This window comes from Sceloporus occidentalis, unplaced genomic scaffold (assembly GCF_023333645.1).
Source record: "Sceloporus occidentalis isolate IW3139 unplaced genomic scaffold, rSceOcc1.0.p SCAF_114, whole genome shotgun sequence".
NCBI classification, from domain to species: domain Eukaryota; kingdom Metazoa; phylum Chordata; class Lepidosauria; order Squamata; family Phrynosomatidae; genus Sceloporus; species Sceloporus occidentalis.
Window position 1 is genome coordinate 1,918,551 of NW_028317094.1, and position 15,462 is coordinate 1,934,012.

The following is a 15,462-nucleotide window of genomic DNA, read 5'->3' on the forward strand; positions in this document are numbered from 1 at the left end:
GTGGGCTGCTTAGCCTCCTCTCTCTGGTGCCACCACAAAAACTGCAAATCTCTGGGTCCCCCAGCACTCAGTTTTAAAGTGGTGTCAAACTGCATTGTTGCTACAGTGGAGATCAGTGGTCGTCCCCACACTATGCCTCTTAAGAGATTTTTGGACTTCACTCCCAGAAGCCTCAGCCATGTTAGCCAACAGTCTGGGATTCTGGGAGCTGAAGTCTCAAATCCCTTAAAGGGCACAGTCTGGGGACCACTGGTATAGCTATATCCTATGGCTGCCTCTGCTCTGCACTACTTTGCCATGGCTCAGTGCTATGGCATTCTGGGATTTTGTAGATTTGTGGGCTGCTTGGCCCTCTCTTTTTCTCTGGTGCCACAAGAAACTACAGACGCCAGGATTCCCTAGCACTCAGCCATGGCAGTTTAAAGTGGTGTCAAACTGCATTGTTTCTACAGTGTGGATTCACCCTATGGCTGTCCTGCATAAATCACCCACTCTGAGACCTCTTTGCAGACAGCAACCCTGTCATGGAGTTTTCTGGGCAAGTTTTTTTCTGAGGGGATTTGCCATTGCCATCCTCTGTGGCTGAGAGAGTGTGACTTGCCCACGGTCACCCACTGGGCTTACATCACATGGCTGAGCCAGGATTCAAACCCTGACCTCCACAGTCATAGTCCAACACTCAAATCACTGCACCACGCTCACAGTTTGATTATTTTATTTCATTAATTTTTATTATTGCTTGTTTTTTATTTTATTACATTAATTTTTATTATTAAATATATACACCTCTGCCTTGTTTTTTATTTTCCCCCCATTATTTTTTATTATTAAATATATGCAAGTGCATTTTCTGTGTATTTGTGGCGCTTTGAATGCTAACAAGTCTGCCTTTCCTGGCCAATTATAGTGATGATGATGATGATGATGATGATGATGATGATGATGATGATGATATCAACAAGCCTCTGAGGCACGGCCAATGTAACTTGCTTATGTAACTTGCTGTGATTTTTACAAACTCATGCGCAGTGAAGAAAAACCACAGTCCCTTGCCCAAGTACACACTTCTGAGAAGTAAAGTTGAACCCGAGGGCAAGTACATTTCTGCCATCTGTCTAGGAATAATGCCAAAATGTCCTCCATTTTGATCATGCCTAAAAACACGCATTTATATTAACATTTTTAAAAAACCCTCAATTTTTTGTGCGTCCTCCATTTAAAAAAAATGTGTCCTACATTTGAAAATGTTGCCCTACATTTGTCCTACATTTGTCCCGGTTTGGAGGTCCTGACTTATGGCAACCCTACTCAGAGAAGGTTCCGGAGCATTGTTCCCTACAATCACAAATAGCACACAAAATGGCCGCCAGAACACAAAATGGCTGCCAGAAGACAATCAGGGCCAGGGATGGTGGGAGGGACAGGAATTCCAGCCAATGAGAGCCAGGGATGATGGGCTGGACAGGGATTCCAGCCAATCAGTGCCAGGGATGGTGGGAGGGACTGGGATTCCAGCCAATCAGGGCCAGGGATGGCAGGAGGGACGGGGATTACAGCCAGTCAGGGCCAGGGATGACAGGAGGGATGGGGATTCCAGCCAATCAGGGCCAGGGATGGCGGGAGGGACGGGGATTACAGCCAATCAGGGCCTGGGATGGCGGGAGGGACTGGGATTCCAGCCAATCAGGGCCAGGGATGGCGGGAGGGACTGGGATTCCAGCCAATCAGGGCCAGGGATGGCGGGAGGGACGGGGATTACAGCCAATCAGGGCCAGGGATGACGGGAGGGATGGGGATTCCAGCCAATCAGGGCCAGGGATGGTGGGAGGGACTGGGATTCCAGCCAATGGCAGCCCTCAGAGTGTCCTCAGGAGGCAATCATGTGTAAAACACATATCATAAAAACATCACAAAGTATAAAAATTCCAATTACAGGAACTGCAGGGCAGTTAAGCTGATATGACCAGAAGTAAACATATATACAATTATAATTACATATACATGCTGATGTTGACCAGAATGTGGGGGGTGTATACATGCACAGGTGCATCCATGTGCATGCACAGGTACCCCCATATTTCTCCATGCGTTTGCTTATGCTTAAATTGTACACAAGTAGAAGGGTATATATAAATGTTTATATATATATATGTGTGTGTGTGTGTGTGTGTGTGTGTGTGTGTGTATATATATATATATATATATATATATATATATGAGCCAGCATATATGTGTACATGTGCTTGCATCTTTCTCTCTCTATATATATATGTGTGTGTGTGTGTGTGTGTGTCTGTGTGTGTTTCTGTGCGTACACATGCACACGTTCAGACAGATATCTATGGGTATGTATAGATGTATCTATGGGTATTGTATGCAAGATCTATAGACTTGAAACATTCCATATGTATGTGTGTGTGTGTGTAAGCTCTTAAAAGTATATGTCTGCTTGCTCTTAAATAGAGATGCCTCCACATATATACATATATGTATATGCACAAACACACATGCCACATCCATCCGTTGTTGTCCATTGTTCTGGTCCGTTGTTCCAGGTGATGCTGGAGAAGAAGCCCTGCCTCCAACGGAACCAGAGGCTGCAGGAGATGACCTACCCCCCATATTTTAAACCAAACCTTACAGCTGGCAGTGGATCAGAACTCCAAAGCCTGCCTCTTATAGTGGAATCATAATGGGTTAACAAAGGAAGTGTGTCCCCACTGCTTGGTTAGTTCTCTTTCCGCTTTCAGGGATCAGTGCAGAATGAGAGATGACACTCCTGTCACCAATCTAGGTCTTCTTCTTTACATCTAGAGTGGTGAGTAAATACAGAATTGGACTATAAAACTTTTAATCAGACACATAAGAGACCAGATCTAGGTTCAAACACTTTGTATGTAACATTTATTCTAACATTGGGGACATTCATTTTAATATATTACATATCAAGAGGCCTCAAATCATGCACACATTCATACAATGCTCATGCACACAAATCTCCCCAGAGGTCAATCAGTTTTCTGAAAGAGCGATGGGTGCCAGTTCCAGCTGATTTTGGCACACTATCACCATGGTTTTGAAGATTCCTTTATGCTTTTCATATGTGCATCATTTTTCCTGATGAGTGACTTCTTGTTCCCATTCCATTCTTGTTCTGGTGCTCTTTACATCAAGTTGTGTTATACACAGTTCATTCTTCTTTTAGTACATTCAGTTTCATGTCCTTGCATTACGGTGTCTTTATCTTTTGCACATTCCTTTTCGACTCAGCAGTTTGAGCTTTTCTTGCTTCTCTGTGCCAGATCCTTCATCTCATCCTTCATCTTCTAATTCTGTCACATTCACACATAACACACCTACCCACCATGCTACATCTTCCTGTATGGCAGAGTTTTGGACTAGATGGTGCTTGTGGTGCCCTACAAAGCCAGAATCCTATAAATCCATGCTTTGTCATCCTGTGTGTTGGAGGTTGGAATACATGGGTCTTGTGGCCCATTCTTATTCTAGAATTCTATAAAAAAATAAAAACAACAACAACAACAATACAACAACATACAAAAATCAATAACTTTATGAACAGACAACCCTTAAAAACAAAATCACAAGGGCTTTCTCTTATCACCAATGCATTGAAAATATTTTTCTTGTAATACTTCTTAACAAAAACAGTGTTACTTCACTGTTGGCATTTATGTGGTTTCTCTCCTGCATGGACTCTCTGATGTATCACTAGGTCTGACTTCGAAGAGAAACATTTCCCACAATGCTGGCATTTGTATGGCTTCTCTCCTGTGTGGACTCTCTGATGTGTCACTAGGCTTGACTTCTGAGAGAAATATTTCCCACAATGCTGGCATTTGAATGGTTTCTCTCCTGTGTGGACTCTCTGATGTATCACTAGGTTTGACTTTAAAGGAAAACCTTTCCCACAATGCTGGCATTTGTATGGCTTCTCTCCTGTGTGGACTCTTCGATGCATGAAAAGGACTGGCTTATAGGCAAAAAATTTCCCACAATGCTGGCATTTGTGTGGCTTCTCTCCTGTGTGGACTCTCTGATGTGTCACTAGGTGTGACTTCTGAGAGAAGCATTTCCCACAATGCTGGCATTTGTATGGCTTCTCATCTGTGTGGAATCTCTGATGTTTTACTAGGTCTGACTTTGAAGAAAAACCTTTCCCACTATGCCGACATTTGTATGGCTTCTCTCCTGTGTGGACTCTCTGATGTCTCAGGAGGCTTGACTTCTGAGAGAAACATTTCCCACAATGCTGGCATTTGAATGCCTTCTCTCCTGTGTGGAATCTCTGATGTTTTACTAGGTCTGACTTTGAAGAAAAACCTTTCCCACTATGCCGACATTTGTATGGCTTCTCTCCTGTGTGGACTCTCTGATGTATCAGGAGGCTTGACTTCTGATAAAAACATTTCCCACAATGCTGGCATTTGTATGGCTTCTCTCCTGTGTGGATTCTCTGATGTCTCACTAGGTTTGACTTTGAAGGAAAACATTTCCCACAGTGCTGGCATTTATGTGGCCTCTCACATGTATGGGCTCTCTCAAGACTGACATGTTCTTCTGGAAAATAATAATAATAATAATAATAATAATAATAAATAGTTTATTTATATCCCGCTTTTCCAATTTTTGATCAAAGTGGCGTAGAAGTTTAAGTGAAAAATACATCAAGACAATGACAAGAGTGACTCTCAGAATTAAGAGAGGAATGTGTTACCCCAAGATTTAGCCACCTGTTAACCCTTCCCTATTTGATATAAAATTAATAAAGTTGGAGTGGGTGCCCTGAAGTTAGCATTTTTGCAGGTATGGATCCCTACTCATAGGAGGTAGCAAAGAAGAGATTGTAGGAGAACCTGCCTTGAGAAAATGAGTGGATTTAGCTGCATGATCCATTTATGTCTGTAGAGGTTGAAGGGATTATGGCTAAGGAATGGGACTGGAAGGAAATAGTCAGAAAAAGGCTCTGAGAATAAGTGTGCTAATCCCTTTTGTCTGAGTTACTTGCACCAATAATGATGATGATGATGATGATTTATTTATTTATTTATTTATAGCCTGCCCAATCACAAGGAATCAGGGCAGGTTACAACAATAAAAATAAAGAGAATAAAATAAAATACAATACAGTAAAATAAAACCGAGCGATGTGAGTTACAGTAAAATTCACAGTTAGGCCTGATGGAAATTGGGCCTGTCTTTTTCACTCCCTCCTAGGTCTGATGATGACAGTTGGGGCGGAGGGAGGGCTCTTCTTTTTGAGGCCAGAATATAATTTTAATTTAATTTAATTTAATTCTCCTCATTAATTTAAGAGAAGAAGTGATGGACAGAGTGAAGGAAGTCACAGTAAATGGGGAGAGCTTAAACCAAGCCCTCATTGCATTAAATTTGGTTTCAGACCATTCTTTCCTCACCCAGGAAACATTCTAAAGCAATTTAAACCTTTTCGTACCCTCAGTTTCTGCCACTAAGCAACAATTACAGCATAAATATCTGCTCCTAGTGGCTGTTCTTCAGCCTCAGTCCAGTTGCAGGCAGACACTCTGCTCCCTATTGCATGGGGTAAGAAAGCCAGGGTACCTTTCCCAAAGAGAATTTTAATTTGGGCTATGTCCGGGTCCAATCTTATGTAAATCACTGCTGAATCTATTGGCCAAATCCATCCCAGATGTAGCCTGGGTCCGAGGCATGCTCAGCCATCCCCCTCTTTTTTAAGTGGAAGCTTCCAACACTAAAAAAATGGCCGCTGAAGTGCTGTGGGGATTCGGGCTGAATCCAGGATGGATTTGGCTGGTGGATTCAGCGGAGATTCACATATGATAGGACCCGGATGCAGCCCGAATCAGAATTCAGTTCAGAAAAGTTAAACTGGGTTTTTTATCCCATGCGATAGGGTCCTCTGTCGGTTTACATGGCTAAGCACCTCAATACACTCTCCAACCCGACTTGCCATGGGAGCTACTGACTTCTCTCCCCATTCCGGATTCTCAGCAACTGGGATTGAGATCCATCCAGGCAACATATTACCATTAGCAAAGTCTTACATTTATTCACCACTCCCACCTTTGTTACCTAATTCTCTCTGTGCATGTGTGTTCATTTTGCCTTTCAAATGCCTTTGGAGTTCTGTGTGATTGCAGACCTGCTATAGCTTTGCTGGATCCTGAGGTCACTGTTGCCTCAATCAAACTATATCTCCCCTTTGAGCTAAGTATCTAATTCCCCTAAAAGCATAGCACTTGCAGGTGTCTTCCCCAAACTCCAGCATTTCAGGTAAAAGACCCTAAGCAAGCTCAGGTAGGAAAAAGAAACATTAGAGAAAAAGGAATTTTTGTGTTGCCTTTCCTTTCTTCATAGACATTGTTCATAATTGCTAAATGGAAGCCCTTAATATGTCTGAAAACCAGGGCCTGAACCGGTTCTCACCAGTTCAGTTCTTAAAACCTGTCAGGTTGGTGGCTGCCTCCCAATCCCCAAGGCCCCTCTCTTGACCCTTCCCAGAGGTCCTTTCCTGTCCACATACCTCACCTTATTTCCCCTCACCTTCCCACTAGGGCCCTCCGTTCTGGTAGTCAAGCCTGCTGTCCCAGCCCAGGATTTCCTCTGCCCCATCTAGGATTCGCCCCTTCTCACTCGCTGCCCCTCACTCCTGGAACCTTCTTCCCCCGCGAGCAAGAGCCATCACTTCATTAACCAGCTTCAAAACGGAGCTGAAGACCATCCTGTTCAGAGAAGCGTTCCCAGGCATTGCATAATTGTCACTTGCTATTTGATGTTCTTTTCTTGTCTGTTTTATTGAATCATTTCTGGTATTGCTATGTATTTTATATGTATTATCTTAGTAGACAGGCCCCTTAGCCACCACCACTCCCTTCTCCTTCTGTGTCATGTCTTTTTAGATTGTAAGACAGAGGGCAGGGAACCGTCCAATTAAAAAGATTGTATGTACAGCGCTGTGTAAATTTACAGCGCTTTATAAATAAAGGTTAATAATAATAACAACAACAACAACAACAACACAGAGCTAGGCAATCCTGGCTTTGCTTCTGCTTTCCTTTCCTGGCTCCCAGAGACCTGATCCCCTTCCCTTTCTCCCTCCACTCTCCAACCTTCCCTCTTGCCTATCCGCACTGCTTCAGCTTTCACCTTCAGCATCTCTTTCCTGCCTTTCTGTTTTTCCCATTCCCTCCATCTGTCTATCACAGACACACATCCACAGCATGTGATGCACAAAAGGGACATTCTGAGTCCCATTTGTTGAGAAAGGCAGGATAATCAATATACAAATAAGTCATTGGGAAAGCAAGAGCAAGGGGGCTGGGACCTGGACTCCAATTTTGGTGAGGGTCAAGTGCCAGCCTTAAGGCATCTATAAGACAGGGATGGCCTAATGTTGGGGATGGGGGGGTCACACTGGCCCACAGAGGATCTCAGGAGCAACCTAACATTGTATTGTCTGGGGGTGAAATGAAATACTATTTTCTCCTCAGTATTCCACAGCATCCCTTTGGGGAACCAGAGGCCATTTTACCACTATTGAGCTCTCTCTGAGCCATTGTAGGGCCAAGGGAGGCCTTTTCCCCAAGAAGACTCTCCTGAGCCTGAAAAGCCTGGAAGAAGGGCCAAAAAAGCCAGGAAACTTAGGACCTTTCCAGAAGGGCACCCTAGTACGTACTGTGTACGTACTAGGGTTGCCCGGGGGCATCTTTTTCAGACGCCCCCAACCCGCACACAGTACGTACAAAATGGTGGCGCCCATTCTACATGCAGATGGTGATGCCCATTAGGATGTCACGACTGCGCCGCATTCAAACGGAGCGGCATGGACATGACGTCCTGGTGTCATGAAAGGGCGCTTGTGGCGCCCTTTCCACGGTGCAGGAAGGAACTCCATTTTGGAGCTCCTTCGTTCATTTGTGTCGCTGGTGCAGCCTTTAGAGAGCTGCGCCAGCGATACAAAAGAGAAAGGTGCAGAGTGGCCCCTTTCTCCTTTCCATGCCGCTGTTGGGGTGTCTTTGGGGCTTGAAGCCCCAAGGACACTTTTTCCAGGCCACGGCGTGGAAAAGTGGTGGATTGGGGCCTCAGGGCTGCCGCTGTGGCAGCTGAGGCCCCGATCCGTTGATGAAAGGGGCAGGTACAGGCCACCCCAAAGGGGCAGTCTGTAAACCGCCCTACTGAGGGATGTGCTGAGGAGCATTTGGGGGTGAAAAGCATTTATCTCCATAGTTCCTGCCCACAGATTCCTAGAATTGGCAGTTTAGAATGGGATATTTAGAATCCTTAGAAAGTGGAGAGCAATAGTGCCTCACCAAACTACAAATTCCAAGATTACACAGGATATTGTTATGACAATTAAACTACGTGTGAAAGTAGCTTAGGACTCATAGTAGACCACAAGTTGAACATGAGGCAGCTAAAAAGGTCAATATGATCCTAGGCTTTATCAATAAAAGTATAGTGTCGAGATCAAGAGAAGTAATAGTGCCACTCTATTCTGCTTTGGTCAGGCCTCACTTGAAATAACCCTGTGTCTAGTTCTTGGCACCACAATTCAAAAAGGATGTTGAGAATCTGGAGAGTATCCAAAGGAGGGCAACCAAAAAGGTGAAGGAACTGAAAACCATCAAGCCCTATGAATAGTGGCTTAGGAGCTGGCTATATTTATCCAGGAGAAGAGAAGGTTAAGAGTGGATATAATAGCCCTGTTCAAATATTTGAAGAGATGTCACCTTGATGGATCAAGCTTGCTTTCTCCTATTCCAGAGAAAAGGAGAGGAACAGTGGATGCAAGCCACAGGAAAAGAGATGCCACCTAAAGATTAGGAGGAACTTGCTGACAGTAAGGGCTGTTCGAGAGTGCAATATACTTCCTCTGAACGTGGTGGAGTATCATTATTGTTATTATTGGCCTGGTACAAATGGGCACTTTGTGGCATCCCGGCGGTGATTTTAGGGTTTAGGAGCATGCAGTAACTGCACACTCCCAAAGCCTAATACTTATGGGAGCACAATCTTGACGCAGTGCCATCCATACGGTGCATGCATCCATGACGTGTCTTGTGTGACGCGTCCAAACAGCACGGCGCATAAGACATATCACCGTGACGCTCCAAGGTGCAAATGGCGCCTTGGTGGCATCACAGGAAGGAGTTCCATTTCTGAGCTCCTTTTGGCTGCAGATCGTTCTTGCAGCCATGAGGTTGCTGCGGCAATGATCCGGAGGAGAAAGGGATAGCCTGTGGCCACCCCTTTCTTCTAATCTGTACTGAGCCATTGTTATTATTATTAAGATTTATTTCTAAAGCGTTCCTTCTTTGGAGATCTTTAAACAAAGGCTGGATGACTATCTGTTGGGGGTGCTTTGAATGTGTATTCCTGCATGGCCAGGGGTTTAACTGGATGGCCCTTGTTGCCTATTCCAACTCGATGATTCCATAATTCTAAAGTAGAAACATAACACCATAACAATGTAGTATGAAAGGGCAGTGGAGTCAAGTTCCTTACCCACAGAGGCCACATTCTCATAATTCGCCATCATAACATCGCTGTACAGAAGTCTCTGCTTCTTTGTCAAGAGTTTCCATTCATCCTCGGTGAAATATATCGCCACATCCGCAAAAGTCACCTGCAATAGAAAATAGCCCTGATCCAGAGAGTGACTAATAAAAGGGAAGGAAAGCACATGGTGCATCCCAAATATTATTTCACTACTTCAGAATTTATCCCAGGAAACAAACTTTAAATAATGTTAGCAAGCAAAAAGCTACTGCCTTTGAAATCCAGTTTGTCTCAAATCCTTTGTGAGGCTACAAGCCCCTCTGTTTGGAAGAGAAAACTGAATTTCTCAGGCAGGCTCCATGCTTTTACACAGGAAAACTTGTAGGTGTTGATAAGGTAAAACATGCCAATGCTGTCCCAATTTAAAAGATATTTTAAAACCTTTGTTGGAGGTAGCAAACTCACCAAAGAGTGCAGCCTCTTTCTGCTGGAGCCCAACCTCCTCCGCTTGGCCTCTGTGTTGGCCATCAGGAGGGCAGGGGGTCCTGGTGGCCCTGCACTTGGTCACTTCCAGCAAGAGAGGCCCGAAAGCCGTGTACAAGGAAGCCGAGATGAAGTTCCTGAGAAAGGGGACCAGGATTAGGATTGGCTTGGTAAGAAACCCTGCAGCACTCAAAGAGACAGAGAACAGCATCCTGCTGGTGACACACACAGATGACATATGCCTCTTTTGGGCCAATGCAGAGGTGGGCATTTGCTTCCTCCCTCTGCACCAAACAAAGCTCCCCAGACCTAGCATAGATTCACTGCAGCTCCCCTACACAACAGATACTCCATGCCTTCTTAGAGTGGTGGGGGATTAGGGGATGAGGAATTGGAGAAGGCCCTGGTTATGTCCCCGTAGCTAGATGTGAAATGAGTGCATCATTTGCTGAAACTTCCTGACCTCCCCAGTGGCCCTCAGAGGAAGATGTCTTCATTTTGCTGATCCCTTTTAAAATCCATGTTCCCCAGAAGAAGCAGAGCTTTGTAATAAGAAAACCCTCTCAGAAAAGAGACACAAAAGACACACAAAGAGACACACTTCCTTCCTTTTGGCCCAAGGAGCCTGGCCTCCTTCTCTCTCTGGAGCCTCAGGAAAGAAAGAGAAGCCTCTGTTCAACTGAGGCCTCAGAGAAGGTTCTGGAACATTGTTCCCCACAGTCACAAGCAGCACAAAATGGCCACCAGAACACAAAATGGCTGGTAGAATACAAAATGGCTGCCAGAACACAAAATGGCCACCAGAACACAAAATGGCTGCTAGAAGACAAAATGGCTACCAGAACACAAAATTGCTGCCGGAACACAAAATGTTTGCTGTACCACAAAATGGCTGCCAGAACACAAATTGGCTGCCAGAACACAAAATGGTCACTGGAACACAAAATGGCCGCTGGGACAAAAAATGGCTACTTCTGTCTGAGCGCTTGGCAGTTGTCAGTTGGAGGCCTTCAGGGAGAGAGAGACCGAGGGAAGAGTGGAAGGAGGTCCTGGAGGGAGGGGGCCTTGGGAGATGGGGAGCCTTCCTGAGATATTTGGGGTTCGCTTCCTAACAAAGGGGTTTCTGGCCTCATAAAGGATTTGGGGCAAACTGGATCTGAAAGGCATTAGTAGCCTTTTCTCTTGCCAGTGGGATTTACAGTGTATTTCCTGGACTTGATCTCCCAGCATCCACATGGCCAGAGAGAGGAGGGGTCCTGCCTTGCAGTAAGGCCCCTCCAATCCTTCTGAACCAAGGACTACAACTCCCACATCTTCTTTCTTTCTTTCTTTCTTTCTTTCTTTCTTTCTTTCTTTCTCCCTAGCTGCCTTGTGTTAGTGGTGTTACTGGACTTGTTGTCGTTGTGTGCCTCCAAGTTGTTCCTGACCTATGCCGACCCTAAGGGAAGCTCTTCGCAGGCTTTTATTGGCAAGATTTGTCCAGAAGTGATTTTGTAAGTGCCTCTCTCTGAGGCTGAGAGAGTGTAACTTGCCTAAGGTCATTCAGTGGGTTTCCGTGTCTAAGAAGGCATTCGAACCCTGGGCTCCAGGGTCATAGTCCAATACTCCAGCCACTAAACCATGTTGGCTCTTTCTTGAGGCTTTGTCGTTTTTTGTGGAGTGGCTCTAAGTCATTGTCGACTTCTGGGGAGCCTCTCCTGGGGTTTTCTTGGCAAGAGTTGTTCAGAGGAGGTTTGCCATTGCCTTCCCTGAGGCTGAGAGAGTGTGACTTCTTGCGCAATGGACCCAGCTGGTTTCATGGAGGAGTGGGGCACTGGACTCTGGCCTCCAGAGTTCTAACCCAACACATAAACCACTGCACCACACTGTCTCCCATTCCCATGTACAACCTGAGAAATAATTGCAGGCTTTTTTCTTCATGTGTATCTTCAAGTCACTTCTAATTTATGGCAACCCTAAGGCAACCTTATCATGAGGTTTCTTTGGCAGGTTTCTTCAGAGAGGGGTTGTCATTGCCATTTCTGGTGCCACAATAAACTCCAGTTCCCAGGATTCCCTAGCACTGGGCCAGGGCAGTTAAAGCACTCTTAAACTGGACTATTACTTCCGTGTGTTTTGGACCTTTCTTGGCCGCAAACTGTCCATAGCCTGCAATGCATCTCCTAATTCTGTTGGCAGTCCCTCCCTCCCAACAGTTTCTCATTTCCCCCCAAAACCAGCACAAAGCTGGCAGATGGAAAGAGGTTTTAAAGCAGCATTTTAATCTGCCATATTTGTTTTTAAAAGACTAAATGTCCCAAATGCTATTATCAGTTTTGTAGCTATTATTACAGAAAGATATAGAGTGCAAACTCCTCAAGTACCTTTATTTTCTGGAGTGAGATGGGCTTTTCCAACTGACTCACTGTGATGATCTCCGGTGGTCCAAGCAGCCAAACTGCGACCCTGGAATAATAATAATAATAATAATAATAATAATAATAATAATAGTTTTATAACCTCTCTTCAGCCAAAAGGCTATCAGAGTGGATTACAAATTGTTAATTAGACATTTAGACATTATGGCTCTTAGCCCAGCAGACCCTTAACTTCCTTAAATCTCGCTGCCATCATCCAGTGAATTATAAAAGGACTTCCCTTAACCTACACTGGGACCAGTAAAGGAACCTTATTTCTACTTCTTTACTGATCTTCCCAAGCATCAACTGAGCCAAAAGACGTGTAAAAGGAGCGTCGAGTAGAAGATACTCCAAGGAGATATTTACTATAAATAGCAAAATATAACTAAAATGTAAGTCATACAAGATATTAAGAATCTTGCAGGTTACAATATTTGTAAGTATATAATATACAATTCACACAAGCTATTAAAATAATAAATAGACCTAAACATCCAATTCTGAGACTAACTTCCAAGATCCGCTCTTTAACTCTCTCTCTCGATCTCCAACCGACACAATTCCCCCAACTGTTTCTTGGTCTCTCAGGCCTTATATCTCCTTCTCACGGAAGCTTCCATAGGAACCTTCATCTTGCTCTCTGATTGGTCAAGAGAGCCTTCTGTAGCAGTGATGTCATTCTGCATTTTCATAAACCTCCCTTTACTGCCTGAAGAAGACCTCCATTGACTGGAGCCCAGTCATTACACTTTCCCAAGGCAAGGCTTGCACCTATTTTCCAATGTTGTTCTTGGGGTCTGCCTTCCAGTTGTTTCCAGGTCTTATGGTGACTTTATGGGAGTCTCTGAAGGGGTTTTCTTGGCAGGTTTCTTCAGAGTGGGTTTCCATGGCCATCCTCTGAGGCTGAGAGAGTGTGACTTGCCCAAGGCTTCAGTTCTTTTGGAAGCCTTTTTGCTTTATCTTCTAGAAGGAAGCTGAGGTGTTGCTTCTTGCATTGAAGAATGAGAGGAACCTTGTGGCATCCAAAAGGCTAACATTCTCTGGAGTTATGTCTGATAATATGAATATACAGGATTGCAATCCCTGTTCGTTTATTAAAAGGTTTATAGTGCACCCCATATCATAGAATCTCATAGCTATGTCCCTTAATAGCAGTTAACCAAATTAAACAGTATATAAAACAAAAACATGGAACAAGCTAGACAAGAGGCCTCCAGGCTCCACCTGGCTCTTTTGCATTGGTGGCGGCAGTGGAGCTGCGGCTGTGAGGAGGCCAAGCCTCAGACACCTCTCCGCCGTCGCCGCCGGCAACTCCTGTGGTGGTGATGGTGACGGCGGAGAGGAGGCCAAGGAGAGTGCCAGAGGCGTCCTCTCCGCCGCCGCCTTTACGTGAGGGCCAGGTGCTGGGCTGGAGTCTTCTTGGCCTCGAACACCCAAACCTGGCCCTTTTGTGCTTGCGGTGGCAGCAAGGAGGCTGAGGAGGCATATGGTGTTGCTGCTCCGCCATCTCGGGCTCCTCGTTGCCAAGGCCAGGGGAAAGGCGAGGTGTTTCTCCTGGAGGCCAAGTGTGCTGGCAGTGGAGCGAAGGCCGAGGAGTACTGCCAGAGGCCTCTTCAGCCCCCTCTCCACTGCCGCCATGGCGCAAGGGCTGTGTGGGGCTATTGGAGGCCAAGAGGCCTCTGGGTCACCACCCAGCCCTTCCACGGTGGCAGCAGTGGGGGCATGCAGGCCGAGGTGGAGAGGAGGCCTCTGGCGCTGATCCTCTGCCTCCTCTTCGCTGCCACCGCAGCAATCACTGCCACCTCCGCAGAAGGGCCGGATGGTGGGCTGGAGCCCTCTTGGCCTCCAACATCCCCACGCGGCCTTTCCCCCGACCGTGGCGGTGAGGAGGGAAAAAGTTGGGGAGGGGAGGAGAGGAGAGGGACTTTTGTCCCCAATGTTGGCACGTGTGGATTTGAGCATACGCGGATTTTGGTATACGCCGGGGGGGGGGGGCAGAAAGGATCCCCCACGTATACCAGGGCCCCACTATATTTGCAAGCAAAGGAGGGCCAAGAGAGCCCTGGAGAGCCTTGCCTTGGGGTGGCTCTGGATCTCTGGTGCCTAACAAACTACAAATCCCAGGATTCCTCAGGATGGAGCCAGGAGAGTTAACACAGTTTCGAACTGGAATATTTCTGCAGTGCAGACACAGCCTGAGCTGGTTGTAAAAGGGTAGAAGCGCCCAAGTCTGGTTTTTTTCCTCTCTTAATAATGCTTTTACTTTCAAAAACTAAGCGCTTTGTTTTGTTATTTTTGTTGTTGTTTGTTTGTTTCATTCTTGGTAATATGAGATGGTCTGGTTTGTCAACTTCATTCATGCATTAAAATCTCTTAATAATAAAACTGAAGAGACTTTTAAAACCTCCCAGAGGAGCTACTTTTAGCCTTTTGGCGGGGGGGGGGGGGGGAATCCTCCTCTTAGAAGCCAAAGCCTGATGTTATGAAGAATAATAATAATGCTTGTATTAAAACTATCCTCTCCATTTCTGATCCCTTTTAAAACCCATGTTCCCCAGAAGGAGCAGAGCTGTGTCTATTTGAAAAGACACACAAAACACACAAAAATAAACACACTTCCTTCCTTTTGGCCCAAGGAGCCTGGCTTCCTTATCTCTCTAAAGCCTCAGGAGAGAAAGAGATGCCTCTGTTCAACTGAGGCCTCAGAGAAGGTTCTGGAACATTATTCACCACAGTCACAAGCAGCACAAAATGGCCGCCAGAACACAAGGAGGCAGGGACTGGGATTCCAGCCAATCAGGGCCAGGGACACAAAATGGCTGCCAGAAAACAAAATGGCCTCCGGAACAGAAAATGTGAGTCTGGGGCAGGGGGTGGGGTCTTCCAGGTCCTCTGCCCCCATTGGCCAGCCTCAAGAAGAGGAGGAGCTTCTGCTTCTCTATTTAGCTCTGCGTGCGGAAAAGTGACCGAGGAGAGAAGCAGAGTGTCAGAGGGAGAAAGAGACAGATAGAGAGACAGGAAGGAAGGAGGAGAGAGGAGTAGAGTGTAAGAGAGATAA

The 15,462-nt window shown here is 45.6% G+C and overlaps 2 protein-coding genes across 2 annotated transcripts in view; both read right to left on the reverse strand.

The window, feature by feature from the left end:
* Positions 1-15,462, reverse strand: part of LOC149282463 (uncharacterized) — a 164,139-nt gene that overhangs the window by 121,325 nt on the left and 27,352 nt on the right. The window lies entirely within an intron of this gene.
* LOC149282467 (uncharacterized) lies at positions 3,680-9,073 on the reverse strand. The gene is made up of 2 exons (XM_089498171.1): positions 9,059-9,073; positions 3,680-4,525 (listed from the first exon to the last, which is right to left on the reverse strand). The coding sequence occupies exons 1-2, from the start codon at positions 9,071-9,073 to the stop codon at positions 3,680-3,682; spliced, it is 861 nt and encodes a 286-aa protein (XP_089354297.1).